This window comes from Hippichthys cyanospilos, chromosome 18 (assembly GCF_059441005.1).
Source record: "Hippichthys cyanospilos isolate Australia breed blue-spotted pipefish chromosome 18, RoL_Hcya_1.0, whole genome shotgun sequence".
In the NCBI taxonomy this organism is placed as follows: domain Eukaryota; kingdom Metazoa; phylum Chordata; class Actinopteri; order Syngnathiformes; family Syngnathidae; genus Hippichthys; species Hippichthys cyanospilos.
In genome coordinates, this window is record NC_142386.1 from 2141340 (window position 1) to 2159989 (window position 18650).

General features: G+C 46.4%; 1 protein-coding gene across 2 annotated transcripts in view; it reads left to right on the plus strand.

Moving 5' to 3' along the window:
• The window catches only part of gria4b (glutamate receptor, ionotropic, AMPA 4b), a 50210-nt gene that overhangs the window by 13677 nt on the left and 17883 nt on the right, over positions 1–18650 (plus strand). For both annotated transcript variants that reach the window (XM_088441586.1, XM_088441585.1), the window contains exons 3-9: positions 10413–10652; positions 14361–14545; positions 15360–15413; positions 16073–16231; positions 17273–17440; positions 17512–17616; positions 18236–18346. In XM_088441586.1, the coding sequence (XP_088297712.1) occupies positions 10413–10652; positions 14361–14545; positions 15360–15413; positions 16073–16231; positions 17273–17440; positions 17512–17616; positions 18236–18346 (1022 nt within the window). The remainder of the gene's footprint in view (positions 1–10412; positions 10653–14360; positions 14546–15359; positions 15414–16072; positions 16232–17272; positions 17441–17511; positions 17617–18235; positions 18347–18650) is intronic.

Here is an 18650-nt window from a genome sequence, read left to right on the forward strand (position 1 = left end):
GTCGTCTTTTACTGCGCGACCGTGGTCCCGACTTCCGATACGAACGGCATCATTTTCTTCTGAAATCATGTCGAATCTCCAATCGAGGACGCCGAAGAGTAACTTCATTATGCTGCCATTTTATTGTAGCCAGCGTTTAGCGCGTCAGCTAGCATGAATTAGCCACTAGCTAGCAGCGCTCAAGTGCTTTACCGGCAAGAGCAATTTGATGAGACGTACAAGCGACACAGTTGAAATTCCCATTGATGGCTTTCTAACCAACCTTCTCGGTTTCTACTCGTTCGCTGCGGGTGGACTTGTCATCAAATTGCAGGTGTTGCATGACATCTTTGAAGCGGTTCCTGGACATTATTGATCTGCTGGTTTCCCGGGTTTGCGGACCAACAGTCGTTTAGAGATGCTACCCCGGCAAAATCACGATCGCTATAAAGGCTATCAATTCAGGGAGGGCCTTAAACCAATTGACACGCTCTGTTTGCTGTGCAAGTTGAATCGTTGATTCCTGGATGGTGCCAATCATGTCAAGAGCGACGAAGCACAGGAAGCTCTGAAGGCCAGCTTCCTGCGCTTTGTCACTTCGTCACAAATCGGCCAGAAGAGAAGTTGCACAGCGACATTATTTTGCAAATGTGGTCATTTGTAGAAGTGCCAAATGGCACCTCGCTGGTCTTTCTAGTTTGAAAGAATTCAAGGATACAAAATACTGCACGAGATTGAAATAAGTCATCAAATCAAGGAAAGAAAGTTTGGATTTTAGCCCCAAAACACGTAACACAAAACACGTCGGCCATTATTTTTGTTTGAGTGTAGCAAGTGTCGCCAATGTCAGACGACTGGAAACCTATTTGTTTTTCTTTGCGGAAAACAACAAAGCGGACGCATAGTACATTGCGTTTTTGGCACATTTGCGCACAGCTGATGTCAGGGCTTATTTTCTCAGCACTGCAGAGGATTTAAAGAGAGAAAGGGGGGAAAAAAAAAGCAAGCATTTTTTTCTTCTTCTTCTTCATCCTTTCACATCGCCCTTGACTTTCCCAGCCAGTGCGAGACACGCGTCCGATTGTCCGCCGTCCAACCGGCACAATATCCCGCCTTTACCCCGTGGCAAGTGATAACGTATTGTCCTTGAAACCCTGGCTGAGGATCTTAGAGGACCCCCCCACCCCCCCGACTTCTATTTGAGTAAATCCGCTGACTTGCAGGATCCTGTGGGAACAGGCGGCATGATGATGCACATTAAGGGCCCGCAGAGAAAAGGCATTTTCCGACACCCTCGATTCGGCCGGAGAGAGCGGGGGAAAATGCCGTTGATCATATTATTAGCCAAGCAAATGGATCCGATCGGACCAAGATACTTTTTATTAATATCTCGCCGGACGCTACGAGACGGAACACGATTTGCTGCTTGACAAATGATAAAAATCTCCATTTTCATCAGTCATTCTGGAAAACGCGCGCACACCTCCTTGCGTCCCCCCCAAGGGATTTGCTTTCAAATTCCACAAACAAACAAACATCACTCCCACTCCCCCGACCCCCCCCCCCCCCCCGGAGTTATTTCCCATCTCCACAAGGGAGCTGAGGTAGGTTAATGAGGCAGACGGGCCAGATGATTCTCCTCCTCGCTGAAGAAGATCCAACGTTTCCTCCGCATGCATAATGCAAGCCCCCCCTATGCGCGAGAAATCAAATGAAAGCCAACGGAAGCGTCGCCTCCATTTTGAGCACGCGACGACGTCTTCGCCGAAACCTGTGTTTTGTCAACAAGGGCGTTTGAGAGGCGGATTACGCCCGTCTCACTTACATCACGATAATTTACCGTATTTTCCGCACTATAAGGCGCAGCGGATTTTAGGGCGCACCGCCAATGAATGGTGAAAACAGTTTTCATTTATAAGGCGCACCACATTATAAGGCACATAGAATAGAAGCTACAGTAGTGGCTGGGTTTACACAATGCGTCCACTAGGTGGAGCTGCGCTAAAGGGAATGTCAACGAGACAATCGAACAAGTCAGTCAAACTTTTTTAACAGACGATCAGAAAAAGGAAAGCGCTATCTGAAGAATGGGAAAAAAAACAACTTCCGAGTTATATTAAAAGACTTTTCAGATAAGAGGTCCCCAACCGCCAGTCCGCAACCCGGGTACTGTGGATCAATGCGCTTTATGGGGCGCACCTGAAATGGTGTTTTGGAACTGATTTAGTTCTAGATCTGTTCTTTATTTGTTCTTTGTTTGGCTTGATCTTTGTTTGTTGCTGTCACCTCTGGCTGTTGTTGATATTACGTTTTTGTAAGCAGGAAGGACGGTATGGCTTCACTTGAGAGCAGTCGCTGTCGTCTGCCTCCGTGGGAAAAGTTTTCGCGAAGAATCTTGTCATCATGTTGCCCAAAATGAGTTTGTTGAGCCAACATCTTGTGCACTCACCACCGGTAAATGCAATCAGGCTTGTTATCTTTGTGTTGGCACAGTATTCCAACAGTCTGAGCGTGTTGGTGTTATGCTGAAAAATATCCGGTTTTCCAAGGTGGCTTTTACAGGTGGTTCGTCCTGTGATTGAAAATGCAATGGCTGAATTATTGTTTTGTTTTGTTTTTTTTAATGATTCTGATTGGTGATCAGGTGCAAAAGTTGAGAGTTGGAACTACGGACGGAGACGAGTTCAAGCTTCCAAGACAGAATTTCCAGTCCCGCGCAATGGTTGTAGTCACTTATTCACCGCCGTTGACGTCTGTACCCGTCAAAAATCGATTTTTGCTGGGCCGGCGGCGAATGAGTTATTATTCCTCCCCAATTTGCACCTGTTCTTTTTAGCGGCCTGTCGCAGCTCCGCAACGTTGCCTCGTTTGCGTTGGTCTCGCTCTGTCGGGTCGGCGCCGATTTATAGTCTCACTCCACATTGTTCTGCTCATCCTCGCTAATGTTCCAGGGAGCAACATCACTTATTTATTCCGCGCCGCCTCTTAATGTAATGATAGAAAATATGCAGCGTAAAAGGCAGCCGTCGTCCAGGTGATGCCGTGCCCATCTGCAGTTAAGTAAATAAAGACAAGTCGCTATCCATCTTGGTGTCCCCTTCGAGTCACCTCGCACTCGCACGAGCGTAGCGGCGCTACGCCGGAGTTCAAATATTGGACTTGAAGAAGATAAATCCCGAGCCCAAGCGCTTGTTAGCGCCCGCCATGAGGTCAGAGTTAGCGCCGGGAGATTTATAACAAGACGTAGAGGTCCGCCTGTCTTGGAGCAACCCCGCCATCGAGATGCATGGAGCGGTGGCGCGTTACTTGTAAAAGTTTGCCCCAAAAACAAACTGTCATGTTAGGAGGTCGCCGTTGTTTTTACGCCGGGGGAAACAGAAGTCACAGTGCTGCGGCAGGCCCGTGAACGTAACGCAGTCTCTGGATTATTCATGTCGACTTTGAATATTGCAAGGTGTTTACCTTGGCTGACAGTGTGTATTTCACAAGAACAAGTGGGCCGCATATGTGTGGGAACGCTTGGCGCTTGTTTCCAAATCCCTAGCGGCGCCGGGAAGAAAGTGGTACCCGAGCGGCCGCGCTCCCGTGAGCACCTGGAGGTTTGGGCGCACCGTCGGAAATACCCCGACCTCGGCCCTATCCCCATTCAAATCTATACTCTTAAAGCAATGTCGGCATGTCATATGAAAGAATCATTATTTAATAGAATGAAATCATCAAATTGAAAAGCCAATGCCCCCAGCTGTTTTCTCTCATGGTTCCTGGAGCCATGACCTTATCAGTGGCACATACTGTACGGGTTTATCCGTGGCATTTCTTCTCAGGGAAGTCCGTGCGCGCCCAACGCAGACAGACTCATTTCGGAAATGAAATGAATGAATTTCCACGCTTTTTTCCTTTCTTTCCGACCTGGCGCTCGGCCATTATTTCAGTCAAATACCGTGTGCGCTTTTGGATGTTTTCTGCCTGTCTGAGCGGCTTTCAGCGCTTTCTAAAAATAGGGCGTGCGTCTCTGTGGTGGTCGGCGCAAGGTAGCGCGCGGAGTATGTCAGCGATGATATCCGATTTTGCAGTTTGTCAATTGTTAGAAGACTTCTATATAGGTTATCCCATATTTGTTTTCTGCAGAAATTGCATTGGTCCATTAGTATGGATGAATGTTTCCTGTTGCTCTTGTTTATGAAGAAAAGGAATTGAGGCCGCTCAAAAAGAGACAGGCGACCCCACCGAAGGGCAAAAGCAGAACGCCGTTGTTCTCGATGTTCCTGGGAAAGAAGATGGTAGCATGGAGTGCAGCTCCCACTGTCACAAACTGATTGTTTAAATCGTCCCCCAATCAATTGAATAAATGAGGAGCGGAAGCGTGAAACGCGACCGAGAAGGTCCGCTCACCTCGCGAGAAAAAGAACCTAGTTGTCTTCCTTCCTGTTTGTGGTTTATTAAATGTTGTAGTTTGCCTGAACCCAACATCAAGGTTGCCTTTTCAAATGGCTCTTTGACGCCTATAGCCGTCCAATGGCAGCCAACGAATGAGCGGATGTTCGAAACATGACGCGGGCGTCTTTCGTCTGCGTCTTTTACGCGAACAAGCGGCGAGGCTTTCAAAGTGACGAGCGTGACGTCACCAAACGGGAAAGGAGCGGATGTTGGCGATGGTCGTCCGGGCTCGCGTCCCCGTTTAGCCCCCAACCTGTCCGCCTTCTTATCTTTCCTCTCGTTGCTGACTCCCGGCTTCGCTTCACCTCGCCCAACTTGACAGGAGGACATGAATAAGGAGAGTACATCTGGCCGTCTTCTCCTCCCCGATGATTAGGAGACGGCGCTTGAAGAAGGCCCGGCGCTAGCCTGTGTGTTTTTTCCACTCGGCGCCGTACGTGTGACGCTGAGTGGATCTGACATGGCCCCCCCCAATAAAAAGAAGCGTTGTCCTCGGACCAAAAGTCCTCTTGGCTCAGCTCCGGTTTAAACGTGGCCGCGCTGTCTACCAAATCGGTGAAGCAGAGTGCGCTTTATCCTTCCCAACGTCCTGTCCCGAGATGACTCAAGGCGCTCATGCGTGCGCAAGTGTTTATGGGATATGCGCCCGCTCATGTGTGTCCTTTAACCATGTGCTATCTTAGCAAGTGTGCTCTGCGGAATCATTCCATTTTTTTTGCTACTTTTGGCTGACAATTTTTGAAAGGTTGGAGTAGATTTTGACGTGGTGTGATTATCGGGCCGACCCCGGCCAGGTTGGCGCTTATTGGGATCGATCTTTTCTATTAATTACTGCTGATAAACTCCGGCGCTATGCCTCAGATCCTGCGCTTTTTCACTGTCGCGTCTCCTACGCAGGTGCGTTTCTTTTTGGGGAATTCCGCTAGTTTCTTGTCAGCGCTGCCCGCGAACCCATTTGAGTGTGACTGTGAGGTTTCCGCTGTCCAGTTGGCGGACACCACGTTTAAGCGACATGCACGGGGGTCCATTCGAATAATATCTTCCATAGCTTCCAATAAATTTCCCGTATACTCCTCCCCTCTCTGGTTAGCTCATGTTTTATGGATGCTTAGTAGCTAGAGGGAGTTTGCTTCACGGGTCCCTCAGCACCTCCGGTTAAAAGATCCATTTTGAAGCCGCCCTTAGCCATCATTTATTGTTTTTATTACCGTTTTAAAAAATGAGAATCCTCGTCCATGGCACTGAAAGAGTTAAATCCCGGACATCCTCTCCTTCATGCCTGTCATTTGCACAAACATCCTGGTTACTCTTCCACGGATAGTCATCTTGGGACCCGTCCAATTCATTTGAAATGGAAGTCTTCGGAAAATATTTGCAGATCATCTTACTTGGGATGTTCTTTAGCCAAGTGATGACTGCTGTGACATCAGAGCGTGGATTAAAATGTTGCCCTTGGCTGTGCCCCCCCCACCCCCGCCGGCTTGTTCAAGGCCTGAAAGGGACAGGTCAAGCCGTCTTTTCCTTTTCATAATGTGTCAAAAAATGAGCCACGCAGCCTCATTGTTGACAAATTCATTTATGGCAATTATGGCATTTTTGCCATATTCTGTGCCAACACTTTAAAACGGATGCATACTATATGCAATTACACGTATATAAAATCATTTGAAGCCTGTACATGACATAATATGACAGAAAAAATGAGTCTGTTTTGAACTACGCAGGTATAAGTCGACCTCTTTCACTATATGGGTTGAAAACGAGGAAAAAAAACATGGAGAAATCCGGTAAATGTTTCAGCTGGAGCGGATTCTGGTGTCCACCTACGGTCATAGCCATATTTTATTCTTGTGTCACAAAGGGGCTTTGGCACTTAGTGTAATTGCGTTGCTCTGCTTCACGTGTGATTTCATGCAAGACTTTGCCAATAGTATAATTTATGCGAGGCATTTTCTTGGATTGAAAACGTCATCCCCCGCCGTTTGCTTTAGTAGTCTAATATGTTTACGGATGGCTAAAGGGTAAAAATGGCTGGAAAAAAATCTCAAACCTAAACGATTTTATTACTTTATCAATATTGTAGGTCTGTCTTTCTCTTTCCCGGGGGTGGGGGTGGGGCTAAGCGAAATATAATAGAGATGCATTGCTGTAGCCCAACACTAGTATTACATGTACGTATTTATATTTTTTCGTATGTTTTGCTAAAAGACGTTCTAAAAAGGTACGTACTAAAGTAATTGATTACTACTTTGGTATTTTGTTTAGTGGCATCCATTTTTAGACCCTTTAGCCAACACTTGAATGTACTTTTTAAAAATTAGTTTTGTATGTTTATTAATGTAATTGGTTATTTTAGGTTGCTAAAGTAACAAGCAAATCAGTTACTTTAGTCAATAAATAGCTAAAGTAATTGAGATGTTTTTGACCGTTTAGGAAATTCAGAAATTGAATTGGACTCTTAAAAAAAAAAAATACACACACACACACACACACACACAATAAGACACACAAAATATGGTCTTTTGGATTGAATGAGTTAAAGATTGGTCATTTTTCCATAATGGTTCTTTTGATGCTGTATTTGCCTTCTTCTATCATGAGTGTCAGGCTGCCTCATGTGGAAATGATGAATGCCCCCCCCCCCCACCGCTTTGAAAGCCAAGACACGCTGGGAGACAAAATCTAGCCGTGCACACGTGTGTGAATGCCTTCATACAATATGTGTGTGTGTGCAGTCATGCGCTCTGATTGGCCCCGGTGCATTATGGGAAAATGTGTTGCCATGATGTCCAGTGGGGACCCCCCCTCCACCCCCCACCCCCGTCTCTTGGATCTTCCTCTTGTGATGCCCAAGGTACATGAATGTGCACAAATGCGGACATGCGTGCCCGCATGCGTTATTCAAACTGACACACGCACACACACACACGCACACACACTCACACACACACACACACACACACACGCATACGGGGAAGCTTTGTGTGTGAGCAGGTTTGTTTCCATAAGGATGCCATGCCCTCCGCCCTTTTGGTTCTGATGCTGATTTCAGTTAAATAAATTCAATGTTAGGTGTTCGGTTATGTGCATATTTTTTTGTCATCGATGTACTCTCGCAGAAATACTCATTCACTGCCAAAGACGGCTAAAGACGTAAATATATACATACATACATAATAGCCGGCTAGTTTTTATAGACACTTGATGGAGACATTTCATGTATTTTTTAGCCTGCAGAAATGACATTCCCAGGTCCTGTTTGTGTGTCACACTCATGCAAGTCTGAAGCATTGATCAGCTGCTGTACAATGTGTGTGTGTGTGTGTGTGTGTGTGACCTGCTTGCGCAGTGGAGTGTGAGGCCGGCGGATGCGCTTTCAGGGTCACCGCTGGTGTGGGACTAAATGGACCGGTCCAGGATTTCGCGGGACCGCCCACCAGGTCACAACGGTGCGCGGCGTGCGAGCCGCCGCGACACTGATGGATCGCCCGCCATCGGCTTTCTCTTTGTACGGCCACATGGGGGAGGGAAAAAAAAAAAAAAACGTCCGAAATGTCACCCTTTCAGAACGATTCAAGTCCACCCCTGATGTTTTAAGCGTACAATAAAGGCCCCGCCGTGCTCGATTTTCAGGCGGCCCCAGAGACCAATTTTGACAATCAACAGCGGATGTGTATCGGAACTGGATGCATCAAAAAGTCTCAAGAACCCGCTACCTTTGAATTTCAGGGCTTTTACTTAGCATATTTTCAACCCTGCGGTTTATAGTCCAGTGTGGTTTATCTCCTGTTTTTTTTTTTTTTTGCTAGCCAGCTGGAGAAACTCCACTGATATAACTAAGAACTATGAAAATAGGACTCCAAAGATGCTAATCAATGGCCGTACTCAAAAAGAGTTTAACCTAGTATTAAAAAGGAGACATCCAAACTTTGACATGATCCTAAGCGTTTTAGTAATATTCCTGGGCATGAACAAGGAAGGACTCGGATGTTGGTTCAGTCTGTTCTCTTCCTTGGAAATAAGAAGCTCAGCCAAAAGCAGCTGCCGTTAGCTGCAACAGGCACTAGCTGCTAACAGCTAAATGACTTCCACCCTCTTGATCGTACAGTGATGCTAATTATTGAAAGTAAGAAAACCGACAACTTGCCATGCATGCATGCATGCTCCAGCCCTTGTGTGTGTGTGTGTGTGTGCGTTTGTGTGTGTGAGAGAATCCTCCAGAGAGGACATCAGTGGGCTGAGAGGATTTTCAAGCTCCTTTCCTGCTCGAGTGGACCTGCCCTGGACCGCGACTCCACGGCTCCCGAGGGCCGTCATCCTTCCATGTTGACACAAATGCGCAAAACACACATATACACACACACACACTCGCAATGTGTGTGACCTACTGTATGGTCTACGGGTCTTTTGGGGACCAATATCAGCAGTCGTTTAGCATGGAAAAGTGAGCTGGTGAATCTGAAGTAACCAAATGTAGAACCTTTAATTTTAGTGGTGTGTGTGTGCATATGCCAAAAAAACTGCAATTAATTAACGAGTCGAATGGATAACCTTTCCATGTTCTCGAAGCAGTGCGCTCTTAATTGAATCACATCATAACTTCTACAGTTCAGTTCCATTCTTGCGTGTGAACAAGGATGGACTCAGACGTCGGTTCAGCCCGCTCGCTTCTTTTCTTTTTGTAAAGGCAATCTTTCATAAGTGGAACCGCTTTATTTCAGCCCACTGACTGTTGAACTATGACAACAATGTGAAAGTAGACAAAGGATTGCCGACTTGTTCCCCTCTTCGTTTTTCCACGCCATGCCGCAGTTTGAAGGAAATAGAGAATAAGGCTTTGTGATTGTGTTGTCACTTACTGTCGTTCTTTGTTTTTGTTTTCCATTAGCAGGATAAATGCTAGCGATTCCTGTACTTAAGAGAGACAAATCATCCGAGATAGCAAAAGTACTCACACGCCGCACTCTATTAACTTGCATAGTGCTCATACTGAGATAAAGAACAATCACCGAGCACAGATTTGCTCCAAGCGAAATGGCAGATCTGTACGTTTGCCGCACTTCCACTGTGTAAACGATTCTTCAAAAAGAGGCCAAGTGCTAATTCCAAACTGCTTATGGCCAATCTTAGTTGATATTGACCGGAGAACTGAACGCGTCGCACATTTAGCCAAAGCACACTCATTTAGTCTCAAGAAAGTCGGCTAGCTATAGCAAATGCTAACTCACGATGGAAAAACACCAAAGGCACGTACGTTTTTAGGCTCGGAGGTTCTTAGCTACTAGCTAAGCAAGAGGAATTTCAAAGTTTTCTACATTTTAACAGAATTCCTGCATTTATGAGAGAGAAACATAGAATCTTTTGCTAATAGGAAAACAAATAGTTTTCAGGAAGTAAAGCTAGCTGCTGCCATTCAGTTAAAATAAAGAATAGTGCTGCTATCCCTGACCACCTGAATGTTTTTCCAGCTCGGGTTCAGCGCAAATGTCCTAATGGACTAGCGCCACTCAGTGGTTTGGGGGTCTCAAAACAGAAATTTCGATTGCACCCTGTTTGCGAGTTGCTGATGAAAAGATGAATGCTAAAATCAGGGGAAATGCATGATAAAACACGGAGTCTTCAATATGTCCAAAATGGACAATATTTCCAATTTTGAATGGCAGTAAATGAGCCCGACACAGGCTAAATTTGACATCTGCGAGTTGTACCTCTCTACCTCCGTTTGCAAGCGTTTAGAAGAGAAGGCAGGATGCCATATTGAAATGCCATATTGAAATACTCCCATGGTTGATCCACTGTAATATTTTTGTTTCTGTGCAACTTATTCGACTTTGTTGTCCAATTTTTTTCTAAATTCCGTTTTCACCGATGCACAAGTGAGAAGTCCGCTGCGAGTTAGCCTTGAAGCTAACGTAGCGGAACATACAAATCAGCGTGCGAATCCGTCCGATTATTTACGTGATAGTTGACCTGTAACTGGTTTTTCTCTGGCGCAGTCTGCTCGCAGTACTCCCGAGGCGTCTTCGCCATCTTCGGCCTGTACGACAAACGCTCGGTGCACACGTTGACGTCCTTCTGCAGCGCCCTGCACATCTCCCTCATCACGCCCAGCTTCCCCACCGAGGGCGAGAGCCAGTTCACCCTGCAACTACGGCCGTCCATCCGGGGGGCGCTCTTGTCCCTGTTGGACCACTACGACTGGAATAAGTTTGTCTTTCTCTACGACACGGACCGGGGTGAGTTCTGTCCTGTTTTCATTTGGAGAAAGGAAGTCCTCACTCCTCAAATCGGTACATTCCATTTCTCATGAGCGAGTGCGTCACCAATGGACTCGCGAGTGAGAGCCCATGCACCTTTTTTTTCTTTTCTCAATTCCTCCGAGTCCAAGACAACACTGACCTGCGTCTTATACACAGCGGTCTCTTGTACTTGGGGAATTACGGTAATAGCCGTGTCCACCATGAAGAAATACAGTATCAAGAACTACAACGAGACCGCGAAAGCGTCAGGAAGCGCATAAAAGTACGACGAGTATATCGCGATCAAACTTATACGGGAAGGAATGGAAGGAGCTCCGTCTGGATTGAAAGGAGTCATTATACGGGCAACAATTGAAGCGGATTGCTGTAAGTGGCCATCGGAGAGAGCCGTTTGATGAATACGCGCTCATTTCCTGTATGGCCGCTGCCCCTGAAATTGCATGGGGGAATAATGGCGCTATTTATCCGAAGCTCGCCGCGGGGCAACGAAGGCCGATCGATATCGCCGGCCCGGTGTTTCCACCTCAAGTCGCTTGCGTCTTTTGATTATCTGCCGATGCGCGGCGCTCGGTGGATACCGGAGAGTCAATAGTGTCCCGTTTTCATGACAAGGCCGGATGCTATCTCCGCATCTCACTTTGCGCGTTGCCCGCCAGGCGTCGGTTCGTTCACACCCCTTTCGTTCTCTCTGTGGGGGAGAGTCAGGATGGAGTCTTCTTTTTTTTTTTTCTGTTCTCCTACTTTCACGCTCGGCGGCATCCAAAAGCCATTGGACCCGCTCCGCAAAGCCGATCAAAGGCAAGAAAGCCTACGAAACCCGACCAAAGATCCATCTCATAATGTCTTGTTTTCTGATATACTATTGCAATACAGTGGTACTTTTACTTACGGAATTAATTCGTACCAGAAGTCATTCTGTAGCAGGAGTCTTTCATTAGTCGAGACGCTTTTTACATGTACATAGCCTAATCTGTTCCCAAAATGTTCGTGAACCCAAGGTGTCAAACTCAAGGCCCGCGGGCCAAATTCCGCCCCCACATCATTTTTATGTAATTTGACTTCTGGCTAAAATACAAAACTGGCAAGTTATCTTAAAAAAGACCAACAATCTGTCTTTTCAACAGTTTTTACCGGCCTCTGATTTCAAAACTGTGTACGTGTATGAAACGCACTTCAAATTTATCTCAGCCCTCTGACTGTTGAACTACAACAACAATGCGGCCCATGATAAAAATTCCACTGTATAGTGTCGTGGTATTTATCAGTAATTGAGACTGTAGACAAAGAACACAACCCGAGTCAAACGTCACGTCAAAGACGAAGGTTTTGGTCTTTTCAGCCCGAACCGTTCTGAAAAAAATTTCCCTCTGAATTAGAATTTTTTTCTCGAGGTTTCCCGCCTCCGTCCGTGGAATTTGCCTGCGGGCGGATGACTTATGTCCCTATTGCTCACGTTTGAATAAGCTAACCTGTATATTTTTCCATCGCCGGTACTTGAATAGCAGTATTTTCTGAGCTAATTCCAAAGCGATGCTTCAAATCCTCACCGAGCCTCCGTATTGACTACAAACGGTCCTCTCGAGGAGTGAGGAATTGACGCGACCCCGACAGCGTCAACCTTTGATCGATATCTGGCGGCGTTTAAAAAAACATTGAAGTGAAACAGAAGAATGGCACGTGAGAACGTATCGACATGAGAAGCCCAACTGACTGATGGCCAGAGCGCTCCTTTGTCCTCCTCGATGAGTCTGGGATGTCTATCAAAACCCAACATACCTTTTAGAAATAGAATTGGCTTTGGTGGATGGAGTGCTGTCAGATGTTGCACCGGCACATTGAAAGCTTTTAAAAAAAGGAGGATTTTGATCACCCCTTCAAAAATGTGATCACTTTCATTTTGAAGTAGAATGATTGATAGAAGGGGAACGCATCTTTCTCCGTTAAAAGGTGATGACATCTGTATCTGTATATATATATATATATATATATGTGTGTGTGTGTGTGTGTGTGTGTGTGTGTGTGTGTGTGTGTGTGTGTGATGCATTTTCACAAAATCTATCTTATGTCTCAGAAAAGCAATATTGAGATGTTAATCCATGTTTGAGAGGAGAAGCTGTCATTTTTGATGTTGTAAATTGAAAAAAACGGCTTAAAGAGGGGACAAAAAAAAACCACGTTGCGTTCCACGTCGTAAGGTGAAAAAAAACGAAGGCGGGGACGTCGTAAACCGGAAGTCCACAGTGTATGTGTGCGAATGTCAGTCGCGGCTTGACAGGATCGAAAGCGCAGAGGTTATAATGATGACAGTTTGACCTCGGGAGATGATTTCTATTTGAGTAGTGGACAGGAAGAGAAAAAGGCATGAAAAAAGAGAAGCGAAGAAAGGAGCATATGAAAAATGAAGACAGGCGAGCCGGGTTGTAAACAAGACGATGTTTCTTCCCCGGCTAGCGGCTGCTGGTACATGTTGTGATGGATGTATTTTGTTTTTTATTTGGAAAGAATAATCTCCCCCATCCGCCATGTAAAAGCGCTCAATGTAAGAAAGAGGCGACGCATAACACGCAGCCCATGCAGATTCGGCGCGCGGCCCACCGACACCGATTTCCCGCCCCGAGGTCGCACATTTATCATCCGATAATCAGCCGACGCGGCCCGGCACACTTTGCTCGCCGCCTATCCGAGTGACGCCGCTGGGCCCGATGACTCAATGTGCTGAGACTTGACACGTAGGAAAGACCCAGAGACGCAATGATGTCATGTACAATTTGTAAACAAGGGTAACGGGGTAAGCTACGGCCCGGGGGCTATTTGCAACCCGCCATCCACATTTTAGCAGCCCGTGGCATATACTAAAAATACATTTGAAAATACAATCCAAACCGATGAGACAACGGTGAACACCTGGACAAGACACAAGTGGTGCAGGAAACTCATTGGCTGGCCTAAGGGAACAGGTTGACACAATCGAACAAGAGATCCCGAAAACATTTGAAACAACATTTGAAAACCGTCGCGATGTCAAAAGTCTTCAAATAACAACAAACATCAACTTTTCTCACACATTTTTGGGGGGAATTTTAAAGATCGCTCATTTGGACTGGGATGGAAATGGACAGGTGCAGGTGTGCCTAATATTGTGACTCCTAGCATATGTGTGCCATGTCCCTTTGCGCCTTTTTCTCCCATGCGGGTTGGAAGGTTGTGAGGAAGCGCAGGTGGGAAGGAGGGCAAATCGGAGAGGCTTGCCAGAGTGCAGGTTAAGCCACTAATTGGTAGCAAAGGGAGACGGCTTGCCAGATTGCGATGGCCACCAGGAGGGGCCCTTTAAAGTGGACATCTGTTCCTGGCGGGCGAACGGCCGCCCTCGCGGCTAGCGGCGCTCGCTTGTCTTCTTTTCGTTGCAACTTGACGACCCTCAAAACGACACCTTGCCCATAAAAAGTATTGCACAGTAGGTCAGTATGTTCTTGTCCCGATGCATCAATATAATTGACTTTCATTACTAGATCATCCTGGATCAGTCCGCCATGCCCCCCGTCCCCGAATTTTTTTTTCTCTGGTAATTGTGACCCCCCTTTTTTCTCTGGTAGTTGTGAAAATTTGTCTTTTGGATCGAATGAGTTAAAAAAGAAAAATCTGCCTCAAACGTGGGACTTTTTGTGTGGTGTCCAACGGCGTCAGGGTACGCCATTCTGCAGGCCATCATGGAGAGGGCGGGGCAAAACAACTGGCAGGTGAGCGCCATCTGCGTGGAAAACTTCAATGACGCCAACTACCGACGGCTCCTGGACGACCTGGACCGGCGGCAGGAGAACAAGTTTGTCATCGACCTGGAGGCCGAGAGGCTGCAAAACATGCTGGAACAGGTATGAGCATAATATACATGTATACAATCGTCACATCATAAAAAATATAGAAAGGATTTATTTAGGCTAGGCTAGCTTCATATTTCCTTATAAAGCATCTTCTTACTTTTCTCTTTAACGTCACTAGCAATCATGGCTCACCCTTTCAACTTTGACTTAAGCAGTAAAATACACTATAAATACGCTTTTGTAACTCACAATCGCAAAAAGCTTTACCGTTCCGCCTTTTTGAAACGAGTGAGGCCGACCAATAGCAGACCAGCATCTCCATCATGTGACGGCAACAGAAAATGAGTGTAATTACCTAAAAACGCCTGCAGATGGAGACAAAACAACACAAATACAGCCAAGCCCCTAGGGTCATGACAGTTGTTTTTGTCATAAAGCCGGTAAAATACCGTAAAGGGGGGACAAAAAAAACTCAGTATTCCACATTGCGACATGAAAAAAAGGTAAGCCAGGGACGCTGTAATGAGGGTCCACTGTATTCCTTTTTTTTTTTTTTTTTTTTACCATACTTACAAGCTCTCCAGAGAAATTGAAATTGTTTTCATCTATTATTTTTCTTCCCTTCCCCGCTGCGACGTTCCCATTCCCGTTGTGTGATTGTCCGCTGGGATTTTCCGGCAGATGTCAGCTTTCAAAATCAGTTTGGATCAACACGTAGCTTGAGCGCGCGCGTCACGCCAAGCGTTGTCTGAATGCGTTTGCGTGCGACACGCTAGCTAGCCCGTCAAGCGGCGTGGCTCAACGCAATTAGCGGGCCACCGTGTCATGTCACGCTTTCAATTTGAACGGCGCCTTCTCCTTGCAGATCGTCAGCGTGGGGAAACACGTCAAAGGATACCACTACATCATGGCCAACCTGGTGAGGACGCGTGACTCGGCTCATCTCCGAACTCCGCTTAGCCGCCAAAGTGAACATTTTTGTTGGCGTTGAAAGGGTAAAAGGGGGGAAGTGACGGATGCTCTACTAGTGTTGGAAAAATCTGGCCATCCCTCCTTGTAGCATGACAACAAGTGTGGAATTCCAGTCCTGGAGGGCCGGCAGCCTGCATGTTTTCGAACCCGCTTTCTCAAACACACCTTCAAATGCGCCTGCGGAGCTAGCTAATAAGCTAATCGTTTAAATCGGGCGTGTTGGGGGGAGGAACCGGAAAACATGCAGGATACCGGCTTGCGAGGACTGCAGTTCCACACCTATGCGATACCTATGTTTCGAGATTTTCGACGTCAACGCTAACCCTTCATCATTTACTTATGCCAGAAATTATATTCTAACTCAAATACATTGCTTAGTGCCAGAAAAAGTGATAAAGACCTCCTCAGACCAGGACAAAAGTAGCATTCAGTTAGTTCCTTAGTATTTCTTGAGAGGTGGATTCGGTTGAATTCCATCTGCATGTGTTCCTCCAAATTTTCTTTTCAGTCACAATAGTGCAAGCGGGATATGATGGTCGCGGCGTATTCCTTCAGGGTGGCGATGGGGACTCGGATTTGTCCCGTGACGCGTCTTTGTGCCTCCAGGGTTTCAAGGACATCAATCTGGAGCGCTTCATGCACGGCGGCGCCAACGTGACGGGCTTCCAGCTGGTGGACTTCAGCAATCCCATGGTCATCAAGCTCATGCAGCGTTGGAACAAGTTGGATCAGAGGGAGTACCCGGGTTCCGACGCGCCGCCCAAGGTAAACCAAAACCACGCCGCCACCTTTTCTTTGATTCCGTTCGGATCAAAAGTATCTCCGGATTGCGATCCGAGTTGAAATTTTGCCCGCAATTAATAAACCGTTACACTGATGGCCAATATTTGGCATTTATTTGTCAGTTTACAGAAGTTCAACCTAACAGTGCTTTTATTTTGAAATCTGGGAGAACTGGATTCACAGTCAGAAACAGCTTTAAATGTTTCGCATACAGAGGGGTATGCTGTCTAAAATTCCTTCCAGATTTAAAATGAAACCTTATGTCAAATTTCACTGGGCGCAGCCGCCGTTTTGGGGCCAAAAGAGGCGAATGCAAAGCCCTCGTTGGCCTCCTCGTAGCGCCACGCTCAACTTGGCTTCACCCGGCCTGTCATCTGCTGCCATCTGACAACAATGACCCACTTTACTCTTTTTTTTTTTTTTTTTCTTTATCGCGCAGATAGCGAATGGCAGTGGGGCAAGGAGGCGGTCAGAAAACACCCGCCTCCAGCAAATCTTTATATTTATGAAGCAGCTGCACTGCTGTGGAAAGAATACGAGTCAAGCCTAAGTGTGTGTGTGTGTGTGTGAGTGTGTGTGTGCATGTGTGAGAAAAAGAGAGAGCGAGAAAGAGATGGATAGCACCACTTCAATTAAAAGTTTACACCGCAGAGCAATATCGCACAAATGTGTGTGTGCGTGCGTGCGTGCGTGTTATCTTTGCAGACTTTTCGGTAAATTGCCCTCACTCCTGGAAATCCGCACGTATCCGCGGAGACGATTTTTTTTTTTACAGGTTGTTTTGCTCGCTGGTCGATAAATGCATTAAAAAAAAAACAAAAAAATCAGGCTAAGTGCATGCCCAAGCAGCAGGGGGTGCCATCGCCTTCATCCTTTTGGCCTATATAAGCGCGCGTGAACGTTTGGATATAACAGAACTTAAGGCGTTTTCAGCAGTAAAAGTATTGTAAAAAATCACTTCCTGCTTCCGTCGAGGTTGCGAAATCCAAACCGTGTGTTCCTCTTTCCCTCCTTTCCTTCCAGTACACGTCGGCGCTGACGTACGACGGCGTGACGGTGATGGCCGAGGCCTTCAGGAACCTGCGCAGGCAGAAGGTGGACATTTCCCGACGGGGCAACGCCGGAGACTGCCTGGCCAACCCCGCCGCCCCGTGGAACCAGGGCATGGACATGGAGCGTACCCTCAAGCAGGTGGGCTTGACATTTGTTCCCCTTGTGGTTAGCGGAGGAAACGGTTTCACGTTGCCCGCCTTTGCCTTTAGGTGCGGCTGCAGGGACTCACAGGTAATGTCCAGTTTGACCACTATGGCCGCAGGGTCAACTACACCATGGACGTGTTTGAGCTGAAGAATAATGGACCCAGACGGGTAAAGCGTCACGCCTCGCTCCCGCGTCGCGGCCGCCGTCTTTTCTCGCTAGCTCCGATTAAGCCGCGGTTAGGGCGCCGTAACCGCGGCTTAATTGCTGCGGCCAGGAATGAAGATAGCGGGACTCGCATACACCTTCAATTTGATTGGCAAGCCATATGGATGCTGTATATAAAAAGATTTTCCATCATTAATCTTAGTTGATTGTTCAACAAATCTGGTTGATTAATTATGATTAAGTATAGAAACTATTTGGAAAGTTTTTGATAAATATACAGTAAGTTTTTTTTTTAATTTATTCATCAAATTTTCCATATTTAATCTCAATCAACTGTTGAAAAATGAAGCGTATTTTGCATTACAATTTATTGAAAAAAATATAATTAAAAAATTAATCGGATTTATGAAACATTTTGTGAACATTTTGCAAAACAATATACTTAAAAAACATACATATATATATATATATATATATATATATATATATATATATATATATATATATATATATATATATGTATATATGTGTGTGTGTGTGCGTGCATGGGTATGAAATAACCGTCTCGTTATCTCCGGCACGTTGGCGCGGTTGTAACGTTGGGTCGCGCCTTCCCCGCAGATGGGCTACTGGAACGACGCCGACAAGCTGGTGCTGATCCAGGACTCGCCGCTCCTCCCCAACGACACGTCCGGCATGGAGAACCGCACGGTGGTGGTCACCACCATCATGGTGAGTCCCCTGTGTGCATGCGTTCCTTTGACCAAGCTTCCCAAATGCCACTTTGCCAGAAGAACGTTACTCTTTGGCCGCCATTCCACTTCAAATGGATGGCCGGTAGGAAATCATCTGTTTTATTTACGACTCTTCTCTTGTGTCTCTTGGACTACGCGCGTCCATATAAATATCCGTATATTTTGCGCAGTTTAGCTGTAAGTTGCTACATGTTCCAATCAACTTGCTCTCTAGTTGAAAACGAAGCAACGGCTGGGTTCAAATGACAATCAAGGTCTCGTCCACCCGGGGGGGGGGTTTG